We start from the raw sequence: 18,811 nt of genomic DNA, 5'->3' as shown, positions 1-18,811 counted from the left end.
TTCAGTAATATTTGTATTTTTATAATTTTTCTTGCTAAAGTAACTGCCGCTATAGCTCAGGCTGAGATATGGGTGAATCTATATAGGTGCCCAGGCTTGGTTTTAGGTGGAAGAGCCTCAATCTCCTATTGATTTTCATTTCCATATATATACACACACACACACACACACACACACACATACATACACACATACACACATACATACATACATACATACATATATATATATATGGAAATGAATATATATAAAGGATGATATAAAGGATATATATATATATAAAGGATGAGGCTATTGAGTGGCAATGCAGACTTAAGAGTCTACATTGGAAAGTTGAAATCCCCTGCATATTAGCTAGTGGGAAAACCCCCTTTTGGATCTTTACATGTTTAATTTTTGGGTTTAGTATAGTTAAGAGTTCATATCGTTTGTTTATGCTCGGTGAGATAGAAGAGAGTTCAACACATGGAAAAAGGTACCACCCCACTTTTACAGTAGGATTCAGTCTGGATATTGAATGGTCAAAGTGCAATGGCAGGTAACAGACTTCGTGTATGTACATGGAACATTAGAGGGAGCCATAACCCCATTAATAGGAAGAAGGTACTGTCTTTTTTCAAAAAAGAAAATATTGATATTGCCCTGTTGCAAGAAACTCATTTGGATGATAAGGAGCATCTGAAATTACAACAAGGGGGGTTTGGTCAAGTGTTTTTCTCATCCAGAAGTAGAGGTGTAGCAATTCTTGTGAAAAATAACTTACCACTTAAGGTCTTGAATTGTGTGAAAGATACATTTGGTCGCTTTGTTATAATTAATGGTACTTTACAAGGGCAGAACATCTCCATAATGAATATTTACTCCCCCCCCCCATGCCCACCCCCCTGATTTCCTCACTAAGGTATTTCTAGACTTTTCAGAATTAAACTCAGACACTGCAGTGGTTGGAGTAGATTTTAATTGTTTGTTGAACCCCCTTATTGATAAGTTTCCCAGCGGTATAGCTCCACTCTCTCCTCGAGCTAAGTCACTTAAAGCTATGTGTGATGATCTGGGGTATGCTGATGTTTGGAGAACGTTTCACCCCTCCAACAGAGAGTTCACTTTTTTCTCTGCACCTCATGGATGTCAGACTAGAATAGATTACTTTTTTTGTGCCCAGGACGTCTTTGCAGTCTGTTTTATCCGCTAGGATAGGAAGCATAGTCATATCTGATCATGCAGAGGTGATCCTGGACATAAAACTCAACGGGGCATTCAATCTGTCAAAACATTGGAGGTTGAATACAACCATCCTTAAAGACCATACATTCACATCATATTTTATTACAGAATTTAAAGCATTTTTCTCTAACTCTCAATCAACAGATCACCCCTCGCTCCTTTGTGAAACCTGTAAAGCATACGCCAGGAGTCTGATTATGTCCGATTATGTTCGATCTTAGCTAGCTACTTAGCTGGCTACATAGCCGTCTTTGTATCGGTGATAATTGTGTAGTTATCAAGGTTCGCTGAGGTTCGCTAGCCAGGTATTCTCGCCCTAACGTAACGTAGTCAACCCTGCTAGCTAGCCAGCTAGCCACCGATTAGCAGCACTGTAGAAACGATTACATTACAACGGAACGACTTGACTTGTGTAGTGTTAGCTAGCTACATAGTTTTCTTTGCTATCTTTCTATCTAAGATAATTGTGTAGCTTTGAGTAATTATCGGTTAGCTAGCCAGCTATTTTTCGCCTCCCGCGCTGCCGTCCTCCTACCTAGCCAACACTGCTAGCTAGCCAACTTCTACCGAATAGCAGCACTGTAGAAACTTACATTACAATAGGAACGACTTGATTAGCGTAGTGTTAGCTAGTTGTCTTTCCTGTCCTTGTATCCATGATAATTGTGTAGTTTAGAGAAATTTAGTGAAATTGTCGAGGTTACCTAGCCAGCTTCACTTTCAACAACGTAGCCACTGCTAGCCAGGCTACTTCACCAGCCAGCAGTATTATATCATTTTAGTCAATAAGATCTTGTATTTTATTCTTATTTTTTGCAACGTAAGCTTAACTTTCTGAACATTCGAGACGTGTAGCCCACTTGTCATTCTAATCTCCTTTGCATTAGCGTAGCCTCTTCTGTAGCCTGTCAACCATGTGTCTGTCTATCCCTGTTCTCTCCTCTCTGCACAGACCATACAAACGCTTCGCACCGCGTGGCCGCGCCCACCCTAACCTGGTGGTCCCAGCCCGCACGACCCACGTGGAGTTCCAGGTCTCCGGTAGCCTCTGGAACTGCCGATCTGCGGCCAACAAGGCAGAGCTCATCTCAGCCTATGCGTCCCTCCAGTCCCTCGACTTCCTGGCACTGACGGAAACATGGCTCACCACAGATAACACTGCTACTCCTACTGCTCTCTCTTCGTCTGCCCACGTGTTCTCGCACACCCCGAGACCTTCTGGTCAGCGGGGTGGTGGCACCGGGATCCTCATCTCTCCCAAGTGGTCATTCTCTCTTTCTCCCCTTACCCATCTGTCTATCGCCTCCTTTGAATTCCATGCTGTCACAGTTACCAGCCCTTTCAAGCTTAACATCCTTATCATTTATCGCCCTCCAGGTTCCCTTGGAGAGTTCATCAATGAGCTTGATGCCTTGATAAGCTCCTTTCCTGAGGACGGCTCACCTCTCACAGTTCTGGGTGACTTTAACCTCCCCATGTCTACCTTTGACTCATTCCTCTCTGCCTCCTTCTTTCCACTCCTCTCCTCTTTTGACCTCACCCTCTCACCTTCCCCCCCTACTCACAAGGCAGGCAATACGCTTGACCTCATCTTTACTAGATGCTGTTCTTCCACTAACCTCATTGCAACTCCCCTCCAAGTCTCCGACCACTACCTTGTATCCTTCTCCCTCTCGCTCTCATCCAACACTTCCCACACTGCCCCTACTCGGATGGTATCGCGCCGTCCCAACCTCCGCTCTCTCTCCCCCGCTACTCTCTCCTCTTCCATCCTATCATCTCTTCCCTCTGCCCAAACCTTCTCCAACCTATCTCCTGATTCTGCCTCCTCAACCCTCCTCTCCTCCCTTTCTGCATCCTTTGACTCTCTATGTCCCCTATCCTCCAGGCCGGCTCGGTCCTCCCCTCCCGCTCCGTGGCTCGACGACTCATTGCGAGCTCACAGAACAGGGCTCCGGGCAGCCGAGCGGAAATGGAGGAAAACTCGCCTCCCTGCGGACCTGGCATCCTTTCACTCCCTCCTCTCTACATTTTCCTCTTCTGTCTCTGCTGCTAAAGCCACTTTCTACCACTCTAAATTCCAAGCATCTGCCTCTAACCCTAGGAAGCTCTTTGCCACCTTCTCCTCCCTCCTGAATCCTCCTCCCCCTCCCCCCCCCTCCTCCCTCTCTGCAGACGACTTCGTCAACCATTTTGAAAAGAAGGTCGACGACATCCGATCCTCGTTCGCTAAGTCAAACGACACCGCTGGTTCTGCTCACACTGCCCAACCCTGTGCTTTGACCTCTTTCTCCCCTCTCTCTCCAGATGAAATCTCGCGTCTTGTGACGGCCGGCCGCCCAACAACCTGCCCGCTTGACCCTATCCCCTCCTCTCTTCTCCAGACCATTTCCGGAGACCTTCTACCTTACCTCACCTCGCTCATCAACTCATCCTTGACCGCTGGCTACGTCCCTTCCGTCTTCAAGAGAGCGAGAGTTGCACCCCTTCTGAAAAAACCTACACTCGATCCCTCCGATGTCAACAACTACAGACCAGTATCCCTTCTTTCTTTTCTCTCCAAAACTCTTGAACGTGCCGTCCTTGGCCAGCTCTCCTGCTATCTCTCTCAGAATGACCTTCTTGATCCAAATCAGTCAGGTTTCAAGACTAGTCACTCAACTGAGACTGCTCTTCTCTGTATCACGGAGGCGCTCCGCACTGCTAAAGCTAACTCTCTCTCCTCTGCTCTCATCCTTCTAGACCTATCGGCTGCCTTCGATACTGTGAACCATCAGATCCTCCTCTCCACCCTCTCCGAGTTGGGCATCTCCGGCACGGCCCACGCTTGGATTGCGTCCTACCTGACAGGTCGCTCCTACCAGGTGGCGTGGCGAGAATCTGTCTCCTCACCACGCGCTCTCACCACTGGTGTCCCCCAGGGCTCTGTTCTAGGCCCTCTCCTATTCTCGCTATACACCAAGTCACTTGGCTCTGTCATAACCTCACATGGTCTCTCCTATCATTGCTATGCAGACGACACACAATTAATCTTCTCCTTTCCCCCTTCTGATGACCAGGTGGCGAATCGCATCTCTGCATGTCTGGCAGACATATCAGTGTGGATGACGGATCACCACCTCAAGCTGAACCTCGGCAAGACGGAGCTGCTCTTCCTCCCGGGGAAGGACTGTCCGTTCCATGATCTCGCCATCACGGTTGACAACTCCATTGTGTCCTCCTCCCAGAGCGCTAAGAACCTTGGCGTGATCCTGGACAACACCCTGTCGTTCTCCACCAACATCAAGGCGGTGGCCCGTTCCTGTAGGTTCATGCTCTACAACATCCGCAGAGTACGACCCTGCCTCACACAGGAAGCGGCGCAGGTCCTAATCCAGGCACTTGTCATCTCCCGTCTGGATTACTGCAACTCGCTGCTGGCTGGGCTCCCTGCCTGTGCCATTAAACCCCTACAACTCATCCAGAACGCCGCAGCCCGTCTGGTGTTCAACCTTCCCAAGTTCTCTCACGTCACCCCGCTCCTCCGCTCTCTCCACTGGCTTCCAGTTGAAGCTCGCATCCGCTACAAGACCATGGTGCTTGCCTACGGAGCTGTGAGGGGAACGGCACCTCAGTACCTTCAGGCTCTGATCAGGCCCTACACCCAAACAAGGGCACTGCGTTCATCCACCTCTGGCCTGCTCGCCTCCCTACCACTGAGGAAGTACAGTTCCCGCTCAGCCCAGTCAAAACTGTTCGCTGCTCTGGCCCCCCAATGGTGGAACAAACTCCCTCACGACGCCAGGACAGCGGAGTCAATCACCACCTTCCGGAGACACCTGAAACCCCACCTCTTCAAGGAATACCTAGGATAAAGCAATCCTTCTGCCCCCCCCCCCCCCCCCCCCCCTCCCTTAAAAGATCTGATGCACTATTGTAAAGTGGCTGTTCCACTGGATGTCATAAGGTGAATGCACCAATTTGTAAGTCGCTCTGGATAAGAGCGTCTGCTAAATGACTTAAATGTAATGTAAATGTCATACACAGCCACTAAGAGGCGGAAAAGCAAAAAACGTTAGAGGGTGAATTAAGAACTAAAGAGAAGGACTATATTAAAACTCCCACTCCTACCCTATTAAAAGGAAATATCAGTTCTTAGATCAACGTTGGACTCTCTCCTAACACAGGACGCTGAAAAGAAAATGAGATTTGTCAGGCAAAAGCTATATGAACATGGCGATAAGCCAGGAAAGTACTTGGCGTACCTAGCTAAAAAGAGAGCGGACTCAGTCAATTGCTACTATTACTGATTCTGATGGCAATCATTTATATGAAAATTTAAAAAAATGATAAATGCAAATCTGTATCCCTCACAACTGCCAAATGATGCACCCAAATTAATGGAGAACTTATTTCTAAGATTGTTCTTCGGAGATAGTAGGGAGCTCAGAGGTCTCTCCTTAATGCTCCTATTACCGAGGAAGAGATAATGTTCGCAATTAAGAATCTGCAAAATGGTAAGGCCCCAGGACCAGACGGGTTTTGAAGTGAGTTCTATAAAGAGTTCCATGGCCTGATCCTTGAGCCATTGCGTGATATGTTTAACCACTCATTTTCAAATGACCAGCTCCCTCAAATGTTGAGGGAAGCCAACATATCACTTATTCTCAAAAAGGGAAAATGTCCAGAGTCTTGTTCCTCGTACAGACCAATTTCCCTTCTGAATGTGGATAGAAAATTGCTTTCTAAAATTCTAGCCACAAAATTAGAGGACTCACTGCCACTAATTGTGAAAGGAGCCCAAACTGGCTTAATTAAGGGCTGTAAGTCATGCAACAATGTCAGGCAGCTTCTTAATGTAATTCAAGCCTATCGAACAAAGTGCTAGGGATGGTCTTGTGCTCTCCCTAGATGCTGAGAAAGCATTTGATCGTGTGGAGTGGTCTTACCTATTATTTGCTCCAAATAAATTTGGTCTAGGGGACAACTTTATATAATGGTTGAAAGTGTTATATGATGATCCTCAGGCTGCTGTCCTTACTAATGGGCTACGGTCAAATAGCTTCTCTATATAGAGGTACCAGACAGGGCTGTCCTTTGTCCCCTCTTCTATTTGCACTCGTTATGGAACCACTGGCCGAGGCCATCAGGGTAACGCCTGCTATACAGGGGCTGCTCATTGGTGATGTTCACCATAAAATAAGCTTGTATACTGATGATGTCCTGATATTCATCTCTAGTCCCGAGACTTCAACTACATCTCTTATCAATATTATTGAATTATTCAGCAAATTCTCAGGCTACAAGATTAACTTAACTAAATCAGAGGCTATGCCACTTGGTAACCTTCACTCTGTACCTAATACTTCTCCCCCCTTCCCTTTTAAATGGTCTCCCTCAGGTTTTACGTATCTGGGTATATTTGTAACTCCTAAAATCCAACAAATGTACAAAGCCAATTTTGATCCCTTGTTTGATACAATAAGACAGGATCTGGAGCGCTGGAACTCTCCCGATTTCTTGGTTGGGTAGAATATCCCTCTTGAAAATGAACATTTTACCTAGACTACTTTACCCAATCCAAATGATCCCAGTATTACTCTGCAAAAAGGTAATAAAGGATGTAAATGGATGGCCAAGTTCCTTCATATGGAGTAAACGCAAGCCAAGACTTAAGATGGCAATATTGCAGCTGCCAAGTTCTATGGGGGGCTTGGATCTGCCCAATATCAGGTTCTATCAGTGGTGTGCCCACTTATGTTATATTTCTAATTGGATCACAAATGATGACTCCTCTATTTGGTTAGACAATGAGACTTCTCTTTCAAAATAATCCTTACAGGATCTTTTATTTTTCAGAAGTTTCAAGTCTGTAGAAGATCACTGCAATAATCCTATTACACTTAACACACTCAAAGTATGGAGGTCAGTTCAGCGCTTCCTGGGAAGGTCCAAACTAACCTCGGCTCTTACCCCAATTCTTAACCCATATTTTGGTCCAGGATTGCTGGATGCTGGCTTTAACTTTTGGCTTAACCTGTTGAGGATGGGGGCGCTGTTGTCACTATTTATGGTAATCTTGTAATTTTTTAAACGGCTTCCTGCAAAACTCTTGATCGTACAATATGCATATTATTATTATTATTGGATAGAAAACAGTCTATAGTTTCTATAGGAGTTGAAATTTTGTCTCTAAGTGGAACAGAAGTCATTCTACAGCAATTTCCCTGACATGGAGTCAGATTTCAGAAATTTTGGCCCCTGATCTGGAGTCAGTTAAAAGGGCACAGTTATTGCTATGAGTATACGGACACTGCTTACGTCTTCCCCTGGATGCCTTTACGTGATGACGATTTGAATGGCGTCGATTGCGCGTTCACAGGCACTACAAATTAAAAAAACCTGTAGCTAGGAACTCTTTTCTTGCTGCGTAATGCGCCTGGAGGACATCGACCCGCACTTGTTCCAAGCATTAGTGGAGGGAGTAATATTACTCTGGTCATGTTTCTACTCGTTATGGGAGTTAAAAACATCATAAGGTAGTTAATTTAAAGCGTTTTATAGCAATTTATATCCGTTTAGTGCGATTTTGGGACATTTATTTCTGAAACGCTGTGAATTGCTGGGCACGCTTCCAGTTCATCCCGAACGCAGTTGGCATTTCCACATGGCAAGAGGACAGCTTTCCACCAAAAGACGATTACTCCCAAGAAAGGATCCTTTGCCCAAGATACTGATGGAATAACAGCTCAAAGTAGGACATTTTTATTATGATAAATCGTGTTTGTCGAAAAATGTTAGTGGCTTAGGACGCCATGTTTTTTGACGTAGCTTCGCTTGGCGCAAACTGTATTGAAAAGTAAGGATAATTTAAAAAATGTAATTCCGCGATTGTATTAAGAATTAAATTGTCTATCAATCCCTGTCCACCCTATATTTTTTAGTCACGTTTATGAGTATTTATGTATAAGAGTAGATCACTGTCTAAGTGGCGCACGGACATTTTCTCACCAGCTGGGCTACATTTCACATTGTCTAACCATGATTTTGGTGGCTAAATATGCAAATTTTCGATCAAACTCTATATGGATTGTGTAATATGATGTTACAGGAGTGTCATCTGAAGAATTCTGAGAAGGTTAGTGAAAAAATTAATATATTTTGGCGATGTTGACGTTATCGCTCACTTTGGCTAGAATCAATGCTGGGCTGCTATGTGCTATGTGCTATGCTAATATAACGATTTATTGTGTTTTCGCTGTAAGACACTTAGAAAATCTGAAATATTGTCTGTATTCACAGGATCTGTGTCTTTCGATTAGTGTATGCTGTGTATTTTTACGAAATGTTTGATGATTAGTAAGTAGGTAAACACGTTGCTCAATGTAGTTTTTCTAGTCCATTTGTGACGGTGGGTGCAATTGTAACCTATGCCATCTACCTGAAATATGCACTTTTTTCTAACAAAACCTATCCCATACCATAAATATGTTATCAGACTGTCATCTGATGAGTTTTTTTCTTGGTTAGGGGCTATAAATATCTTAGTTTAGCCGAATTGGTGATAGCTACTGGTGTTGGTGGACAAATAAAAGATGGTGGATTATGCTAATGTTTTTTTAGGTAATAGATGTACATCTTTACATATTGTGTCTTCCCTGTAAAACATTTTAAAAATCGGACATGTTGGCTGGATTCACAAGATCTGTGTCTTTCATTAGCTGTATTGGACTTTAATGTGTGAAAGTTAAATATAAAAAAAAAAAAAATAATTGAATTTCGCGGCACTGGTTTTTCAGTGGGGGTGGGGGGGGGGAGTGCCGCTAGCGGCACCCTCATCCTAGACAGGTTAATAAGGGCATACGCAGACTAAATGACTTATTTGCTGATAAGATTTTATTGTCATTTGAGCAGATGGAGAAATATCGACTCCCAAAGCAGGACTTTTTCCGCTTCCTACAAGTAAGACATTATATTGTGAAGAGCACCACCTTAATTGGTAACCCTGATATGTCTGTCATTGAAAGAATGCTTTTTTTCATGGTCATGTACCAAAATACAAAGATACTGGTCTGGTGTTCTGCAAGAAATTGAAAAGATCCTAGGGGTTGATCTAGAATTGGACCCAGTTTCTTTATTGTTAGGTCTCCCTAGTAGGCATGTTACTTTTGAGGGTAAGAGGAGGCTTTACAACATCCTGACCTTCGCAGCAAGGAAAAACATCCTCTTACAGTGGATTAGTGATAAGGTTCCTTCTATTAAAGATTGGCATAAGATACTTTTTGAATGGGTGCCTCTGGAATATCTGACATGTACAATGCATTCTAAAACAGATCAGTTCTACAAAGTTTGGGAACATTATCTAAATTACCTAGAACCTGAGGTATCAGCTATTATGCTGCAAGGATTCTCTTAGAATGGTGGTGATCTATGTATTTCAGAATTACACTGTACGTTCCATGTGTGGAACCTAACTTCTTAGTTTAAACTGAGCTTTTTTGTTTAATTTCTGTTTGTAAGTTTGTTTAAAATGTATGTATTGAGAGACGCAATGATGGGGATGGGGTGAGAGAAGAGGGGAGAGGAACATGGTGTGCATGTATGTATGTATGTATGTATGTATGTATGTATGTATGTATGTATGTATGTATGTATGTATGTATGTATGTATGTATGTATGTATGTATGTATGTATGTATGTATGTATGTATATATATATATATATATGCGCAGGTATGTGTAAGTGAGTGCTGTTTTTTGTTGCTTTGTCTCTGTTATTGTATCTCTTAATATGGGTGTGCCTTGTGGAATTTATTTCCTTTTTAATGCGTTTGAGCCAATCAGTTGTGTTGGTATACAGAAGATATTTGGTAAAAGACCAAGTCCATATTATGGCAAGAAACGACAGTACGTCAATACTTCAAGACATGAAGGTCAGTGAATCTGGAAAATTTCAAGAACTTTGAAAGGTTCTTCAAGTGCAGTCGCAAAAACCATCAAGTGCTATGATGAAACTGGCTCTCATGAGGACCGCCAGAGGATAAATTCATTAGAGTTAGAAGCCTCAGAAATTGCAGCCCAAAGAAACGCTTCACAGAGTACGAGTAACTGACATCTCAACATCAACCGTTCAGAGGAGACTGCATGAAATCAGGCCTTCGTGGTCGAATTGCTACAAAGAAACCACTACTAAAGGACACCAATAAGATGAAGACTTGCTTGGGCAAAGAAACATGAGCAATGGACATTAGACAGGTGGTGTCTTTGAGACGCAGAGTAGGTGAATGGATGATCTGCATGGAGGTGGTGGTGTGATGGTGCTTTGCTGGTGACACTGTCAGTGATTGATTTAGAATTCAAGGCACAACCAGCATGGCTACCACAGCATTCTGCAGCGATACGCCATCTCATCTGGTTTGCACTAACTGGGACTATCATTTGTTTTTCAACAGGACAATGACCCAACACACCACCAGGCTGTGTAAGGGCTAATTGACCAAGAAGGAGTGCTGCATCAGATGACCTGGCCTCCACAATCACCCGATTGCAGCCAACAAGTGCTCAACATATGTGGGAACTCCATCAAGACTGTTGGAAAAGCATTCCAGGTGAAGCTGGTTGAGAGAATGCCAAGCGTGTGTAAAGCTGTCATCAAGGCAAGGGGTGGCTACTTTGAAGAAACTCAAATATGAAACACTTCATGATTCCATGTGTTATGTCATAGTTTGTGTCTTCACTATTATTCTACAACATAGAAAATAGTCAAAATAAAGAGAAAACCCTTGAATGAACAGGTGTGTCTAAACTTTTGACTGGTACTGTATATATGTTAAATATATGTTTAGAAAGAAATAGCGCCCTTTGTGTGCACTGTTAGTAATACTGTATGTATGTATGCATGTATGCATGTATGCATGTATGCATGTACGTACGTACGCACGCACGTACGTATGTATGTATGTATATTTCTCTCAAAAAGGTAGGGGTCAAAATTATTGACAGCCCTGTTTCCAATACCTTTCAATGTCTCACCTTGCGAGGATAACGGCACAGAGCCCTTTTCTAAACGTTTTACAGTAGGTATGGGGTTCTCTTCTGCTCTGCACATTGACGCCAAACCCACCATTGGTGTGCGTGGCCAAAGAGCTCTATTTTCATGTAAACTAACCAAATCCCCGGTTCCAATCAAGTGGCAATGCTGTTTAGCAAAGCGTTTACATTTGTTGGATGACGTGAAAATAGAGTTTGATGACGTGGACGTCAATCAAGGCAGCCCCCCACGAGTCAGAGGGGTTGGGTTAAATGCAGTAGAAACATTTTGGTTGAATGCATTCAGTTGTGCAAATGACTATTAGACGACTTTCTATTCCCATAGATAGACAGGCCATAGATAGACATTCCCATAGATAGACAGGCTGTTTTTTATTTATTACATTTTTTGCCCCTTATTCTACACAATTTGTAGTTAGTCTTCTCCCATCGCTGCAACTCCCGTACGGACACGGGAGAGGCGAAGGTCAAGAGCCATGCGTCCTCTGAAACACGACCCCGCCAAGCCGCACTGCTTATTGACACACTACTCACTTAACCTGGAAGCCAGCTGCAACAATGTGTCGGCGGAAACACAGTACAAAACGCACCCGGCCCGCGACAAGGACATTTGGGGGGCTGCGACACAGCCCAGGATCGAACCCGGGTCTGCAGTCACGCTTCAACCACTACCATGCAGTGCCTTAGACTGCTGTGCCATTCAGTAGGCCCTGGCTAGAAATGTTTTAACAGTTTATATTTCTTTGTGAAGCTTGCATTCAATTGCCACTCCCTGTTGCACACAAGTAGCTTCCATTCCCCCTGTCACAAGGGGATTTCTGCCTGATTTAAGATGAAATCGTCAACCCTATTACTTCATATCGTACTTTTTTTCCCCCCTCAAAATCCGAAAACATGCTTTTTTATGAAGTTGAACATGTTCTCTTTACGTCACAAAGAAAAAATTTGGTTATATCAAAGTTCCACCAAGTCGCTGCCTTGAGTGTAACGATCCATCAAAGTACACTACATGACCGAAAGTATGTGGACACCTGCTCGTCAAACATCTCATTTCAAAATCATGGGCATTAATATGGAGTTGGTCCCCCCTTTGCTGCTATAACAGCCTCCACTCTTCTGCACGCACTCACTCACGAGTGCATTAGTGAGGTCGGGCACTGACGTTGGGCGATTAGGCCTGGCTTGCAGTCGGACCTCCAATTCATCCCAAAGGTGTTCGATGGAGTTGAGGTCAAGGGCTCTGTGCAGGCCAGTCAAGGTCTTCCACGCTGATCACGACAAAATATTTCTGTATGGACCGCGCTTGTTGCATGGGGGCATTGTCATGCTGAAACAGGAAAGGGCCTTCCCCAAACTGTTGCCACAAAGTTGGAAGCACAGAATCGTCTAGAATGTCATTGTATGGTGTAGCATTAAGATTTCCCTTCACTGGAACTAAGGGGCCCGAACCATGAAAAACAGCCCCAGACCATTATTCTTCCTCCACCAAACTTTGCTCGATTTTATAACACCTGTCAGCACCGGGTGTGGCTGAAATAGCCAAATCCACTAATTTGAAGGGGTGTCCACATACTTTTGTTTATATAGTATAGATGTCAGTATGAGTCACCTCTAGTACAGACACAAATAGACAGGAATAGTATAATCAGTGAGTAAGTGTGTTTGAATCCTAACAATTCATGGAAATAGTGTGATTGTTTGCATTCAAGTGTATAGTCCATCGTGTAGTGTGTGTTCTATCTACACAGAATGAGTGGAGCAGAAGCAGAGTTATGGTGTGTGTGTGTGTGTGTGTGTGTGTGTGTGTGTGTGTGTGACCGACCTGCAGCAGTAGCTTCAGGTGTTCTAGCTGGGCCTTTACAGAGCAGCAGTCCTCTGCCATGTGTTTCAGTGTCAGCTCATCCAGCTCCACAGCCTGGTGAGGGGCTGCCAAGCCTGTGCCCTGACTCTGGTACCCATCATAGGTCTGGAACACACAGTCACTACTGGAGAGGTAGAGGGAACAAAGACAGAGACAATAGAGACAGGCAGAGGGCGAGAGCGAGCTAGTCACTGCACGTGACACGGGGGTGAATTGGAGTGCCCACGGGAGGAAGCCTGGGACAGGTGAGTGGCAGGTAGGAGGACGAGACATGTTACGCGGTTACCAGGGGACGAGTGGCTGTCTCCCACATCAGTAGTGCACACATACACAACTCACATTGACGTAGGTCTCTCAATTGGGGTTGGTGGGGGGGAAAAATGATAAACAGTAGAGTATTGTGATTTTTGCTTGGATGTTAACATTAGCTAGCACTAGTCGGTGTGTACCTGCGTCAAAACTCGGGTATTTATCATCCTATAAGCTAGTTCTCCAACATGTTTTGAGCACTTTTACCACCCAAAATAATTTCCTCACGGCTTTCTCTTGTCCCTCTGCAGCAGATGAGCAATATGTTTGGAACATCGAATCGCAATAAAAAACACAGTACCAAATCACAGTACATATAGAATCGTGCTGTATATGGAATCGCAATACATATCGCAGCGGCACATAAGTATCATGAAAATATCGAATTGTGAGGTCCCTGGAAATTCCCAGCCTGACTCAACCAGAGGGCAAAAGGCAGAGAGGGTCAGGATGTGTGTGACAAAGAAATGTAACCCGAAAGCCCCAAGCAGCTCACATGTTGTCGCTGTGGAGTTGGTCGTCTACAGTCCAACAGAGCTGCCGTCTCCTCCACAGGGCCAGATGGGACATCCCATCAGCATCTACAACAGGAGACAAGGCCACAGAGACAAAGGCATGGAGTCAAAATGAGGACCATAACACGAGAACTTCTACAACTTGTCATGTATTTGATTTTTTTTTTTTTTTTTAAAGGTCTTCTGAAGTTTGTAATTTCCACTTTGACATTTCAGACTTGATTTTCCCTTGCGAAAAGGTTTCTCAACCCCTACAAAAATGTCCATTAATTATAATCCATGTAAAAATGCATATTTCCTGTTGCTGCAGGATTATTTTCCTGCTATAGAAGACTGGCTCAATTAAGATCCTACACCTGTAAGCACACTCACACACAATCTCCAAGCCACACACTAAAGAAATAATGCTATCTTTTCTTCCTCAGTTCCTCCCCATGCTCAAAGTACTAAGAGCGAGTGGTGCAGTGGTCTAAGGCACTGCATCACAGTGCTAGAGGCGTCACTACAGATGCGGGTTCAATCCCGGGCTGTGTCACAGCCAGCCGCAACCGGGAGACCCATGAGGCGGTGCACAATTAGACCAGCATCGTCCGGGTTAGGGGAGGGTTTGTCCGGCTGGGATGTCCTTGTCCCATCGTGTTCTTGCGACTCCTGTGGTGGGCCCAGGCGCAGTGCACGCTGACTTTGGTCCCCAGCTGTAAGATGTTTACTCCGACACATTGGGGCGGCTGGCTTCCGGGTTAAGCAAGCAGTGTGTCAAGAAGCAGTGCGGCTTGGCAGGTCTGTGTTTCGGAGGACATTAGGATCTCGACCTTCGCCTCTCCCGAGTCCATACGGGAGTTACAGTGATGGGACAAGACTAACTACCAATTGGATATCACAAAATTGGGCAGAAAAAGGGGTTATAAAGTATAAAAAACATAAAAAGGTACTAATGTATGTACTATATAACTAGTGTTTTCAGATTGCTGGGAGCAGTCGAGAGCAGGGCCGAGAAAGCTATCTGAACTAAGAGCACATCACCAAATCTGATGCCTGAGACACAGTATCTGCTCATCTATCTGGAGGTGTCTCACTAACACAACTATAACTCCGCAAACAACAGAACACTTAAGGTGAAACCTTCTGGAAATGATCCGATTTCCTCTTTTACCACCCCAGAACAGTCTCTCAGCACAGCTTCCCAAGAAAATCTGAGTGGGATGAAAACACAGCAAGAGAGAGACTGCGGTAGAGAACAAATTGATCCTCCCAAACTTGACATGCTGCTACCAGAGATAGATAGATGGTTAGTACTGAGGAAACCACGAACACAGCCCTCTCTGCATTCCTTAAGCATCTGTTGTGTCTGGGTTCTCTGAAAATATGCATTCTTCTTCCACCCACGATTAAGGTTCAAAACAAGACTGCTACGGACAAGGAATAAAATAGAAAAAAACAGACCTTGAAAGAAATAACCTGAGAGAGCCTGAATTTGTTGCTTTGAAAACGTCCAACTCCCTAGTCTGGCTGTGTGTACTCAGATACGGCTGAAGAGGCAAAGGCGAAGAGGCGAAGAGTGAAAGTGCCTTTGACGTTTTTTCCTGTCAAGAGAGTGTAGAAAGCTAAGGCCTTCCCTTTTCCATACGGGTTTCGTGCCTCTGAAGAAAGCTGTTATAAGACCCCTCCCCAGTTAATCGGGATTATGACCTCCTTACTCCAACTATGGTCAAACAGGGAGGGAGGGCACCTTGGGCAGATTGACATGGCCTTGCTAACTGTATTGACATGGCCTTGCTAACATGCTAACTGTAACTATATGCTTCAACACATGATGCTGAGCTTGTGAGGTGCATTCCCATGCAGTCTTTCTGACCGAACAGCGCTCTCCTTGTTCAGGCCCCTTATCCCCACACTCGATCCGGTTAGAACTACGTTGCCCATCGGCACAGCACTAGGATGAGCGTACTCGCCACCAAACCTAATCTTGATCATTAAAGGGAAAACTACAAAACTGCGCTGAGATCCCGTGTCTAGACAAAAACCACACTCACCACCATGCAAGGAGCCATCCTCGGGGAGGTCATCGTCCAGCATGAGGTCATCGTCGTCCAGGTCACACCCAGACTCGAGGTTGTCCAGGTTGTTGAGTATGTCCTAGCATGAGAGAGCGAGAGACTAGTCAGTTTGAAGCCTCATTTTTACAACAACAGAAGCAGAGACGGAAACGATTTTGAAAGGGCTGTTCATCTCCTTCAAGGGAAATATTTCCTTGAAGAACGAGATTGAAAGACAGAATTGCATGGTAAATTATTGCAAAAAAATAAATGCCAGCTCGAGATTGTTCGATAATGTATGGGGTAAAACTTTTAATGTCTTATTGACCCCTCAAGACATAGGTTGAAAATGGTTACTTGTTTTATGCAAAACTACAATAGATCTGCTGGAGAGAAAATATATATATTGAAGAGAAAACAATTTTAGACAAATAGTAGGATGAAAGTGTGTGTGGGGGGGGGGGCGGGGGTAGTGAAACAACAACCAATCCTTGGCCGTAAGAGAATCGGTCTGTCTCCATATCGAGTATCGTTATCTTCAGGCCCATTCCCCTTTTGCTCTGGCCCCCCGCCTTCGCTTAGAGTGGGCTTAGTCACAGCACAGCGCTCCTGGGGAAATGACATTTCCCCATGGCACGCGCCCATCCATCCGTAACATGACATTACAGCCTAATCTCCTGCAAGAAGAAGAGGGGAAAAAACACACCACAGGCGTTCCGAGGAGAGATCAATGGCCAAGGTCTTACGTTAGCTACATTGTCAGGGATCTCAGATCCCCTAAGCAGCCTTGTCGCTATCGGCTTGCTCACTTATCATAGCTAGAGACAGACACTCAGCCTCTATGTGGAACTGCCTGGAACTAGGGGCATCTCACTGAAATCTCTCCATTGCTGCTTTGACTAACGCCAGTGTTTTACTGGTGTATACACCTGATGTTATACTAGAGAAATTGTGTTTCCATAGACGCTGAGTTGCGAGGACTTCGCATTATCGCATTATCAACAACCTCTGCATAATCAAAAAGGTTGCTTTTTGTGTTAACCGCCGAGTGTGTTCACAGTTAGCCAGTGTTATGTAAATGCTCCCAAAAAGCCCCAACGGCCTCGCCTTGGCCCCAAGTTAAAGCAGGTCCGTTGGCGACATGGCCCAGTGAGACATGGATGCCGGCCTACGTAGATGGAAACAGAAAAGTCTGAGCCTTTTACGTAAAACAGTGGGGAATATTCTAAGTGGAGATGCACCGAAAGTAACTCATAAAGTATTGGCTGCACTTAAAAATAATTTTCTATGGGCCTCAGTGGCGCAGCAGTTTAAGGCATCGCCGCGCTTGAGGCGTCACTACAGACCCAGGTTCGATCCCAGGGTGTCACACAGCCGGCCGTGAACGGGAGTCCCATTGGGCACAATTGGCCAAGCGTCGTCCGGGTTAAGTCGGGATTGGCCATCATTGTAAATAAGAATTTGTTCTTAATAGACTTGGCCTTGTTAAATAATGGTAAATAAAAATAAAATAAATAAGCCCTGCCACAGCCAAACACTGGCTCTTTATACCCATACCCATGAGTCCGGGTTAGGGGAGGGTTTGGCCCCCCCCCCCCTTACCTTGTCCCATCGCGCTCTAGCGACTCCTTGTGGAGGGCTGTGTGCCTACAAGCTGACTTCGGTTGCCAGCTGGATAGTGTTTCCTCCGGGTTATGCGAGCAGCGTGTCAGGAAGCAGTGTGGCTTGGCAGGGTCGTGTTTAGGAGGATGCATGGCTATCGACCTTGGCCTCTCCCAAGTCCGTAGGGGAGTTTCAGCGATGGGAAAAGTCTAACTACCAATTGGATATCACCAAATTGGGGAGAATAATTCTAAGTACAAAAGGTTCACCAAAGTCTGAGCTCTGAAAGATAATTGGGTGAAGTCCCTTCAGGACCTCAAGCATGTACACATGAAACCGATCTAGATATGGATCTTGAAAGTCACCCACTTTCATTTAAATGCACTACACCCAATTCTGGTCCATCGAGCCGGGTGGCCAGATAAGCTATGTGGCGTGGGTTCTTTGTTCTGGATCCTGTCCTTTCCAGTTCTGCTTTTTCCATCCTCAACGGTCCTTCCTCAAAAGGACGCAAGACAGCTGGGCTGGCACACTGAGCATTGCACTGACCTCGCTATCGCTAACATTGGAGGACAACATCAGATGCCTCTACTTTGTACCACTTCTACTAGGCCTGACCCCCCCCCCCCCCCTCCCATGTTTTCATTACAGCATCCTATTCAAAAGAAGTCTAAGGCCTGGTTTAGAGTAGCCTTGTTATTTCCTCTTCAATGGTTTGTATCTTTTATCTGTTTTCAGACTGCACTATTTTCCTCTCTCTGTGTCGTGGGATTTTTACAAAACATTTTCATATTGCAGGGTTAATTTTTATCCTCACAATGGAGTGGCTTTTCAAACCGGCGGGCAGAGTACAATGGCAGAGCTCCACACATGCAATCTGTGAAAACCTTGTAACCGAGGCCTTCTCTTTCATACCGCGACACTTCTATGAGAATGCAAATATGAGCTTGCTTATTTTCTCCACATAAATGTCTAACTTTTCTACTAAAATCGATAAGTGGATGGAATTTAACCAATACTATGCTGGACTATATAGTACATACACTCAAAACCTGACCCAACCTTGTCTAAGTCCTGACATAGACGAGTCCGGCAAAAGATGGTCACTCCATCTAGGTTTTCCCGGAGGACACAGGAGATTGTTTTTTTTGGCTATTTGTGGTCAACAACAAAAAAACAAGAAAGAAACGCCTACATTTTTGGTCACTCATTCACTTACAAAAATGTATTTGATG

General features: G+C 44.7%; 1 protein-coding gene across 4 annotated transcripts in view; it reads right to left on the bottom strand.

The window, feature by feature from the left end:
* LOC129829154 (serine-rich coiled-coil domain-containing protein 2-like) overlaps positions 1–18,811 on the bottom strand; it is a 106,329-nt gene that overhangs the window by 42,107 nt on the left and 45,411 nt on the right. For 3 of the 4 annotated variants that reach the window (XM_055890728.1, XM_055890731.1, XM_055890730.1), the window contains exons 4-6: positions 15,972–16,074; positions 13,920–14,004; positions 13,076–13,238 (exon numbers count right to left, since the gene is read on the bottom strand). In XM_055890728.1, the coding sequence (XP_055746703.1) occupies positions 13,076–13,238; positions 13,920–14,004; positions 15,972–16,074 (351 nt within the window). The remainder of the gene's footprint in view (positions 1–13,075; positions 13,239–13,919; positions 14,005–15,971; positions 16,075–18,811) is intronic. The other variant, XM_055890729.1, reaches the window with a different exon arrangement.

This window comes from Salvelinus fontinalis, chromosome 30 (assembly GCF_029448725.1).
Source record: "Salvelinus fontinalis isolate EN_2023a chromosome 30, ASM2944872v1, whole genome shotgun sequence".
NCBI lineage: Eukaryota > Metazoa > Chordata > Actinopteri > Salmoniformes > Salmonidae > Salvelinus > Salvelinus fontinalis.
The sequence above is the reverse complement of the archived record's forward strand: the minus strand, read 5'-3'. Positions and strand labels throughout refer to the sequence as shown.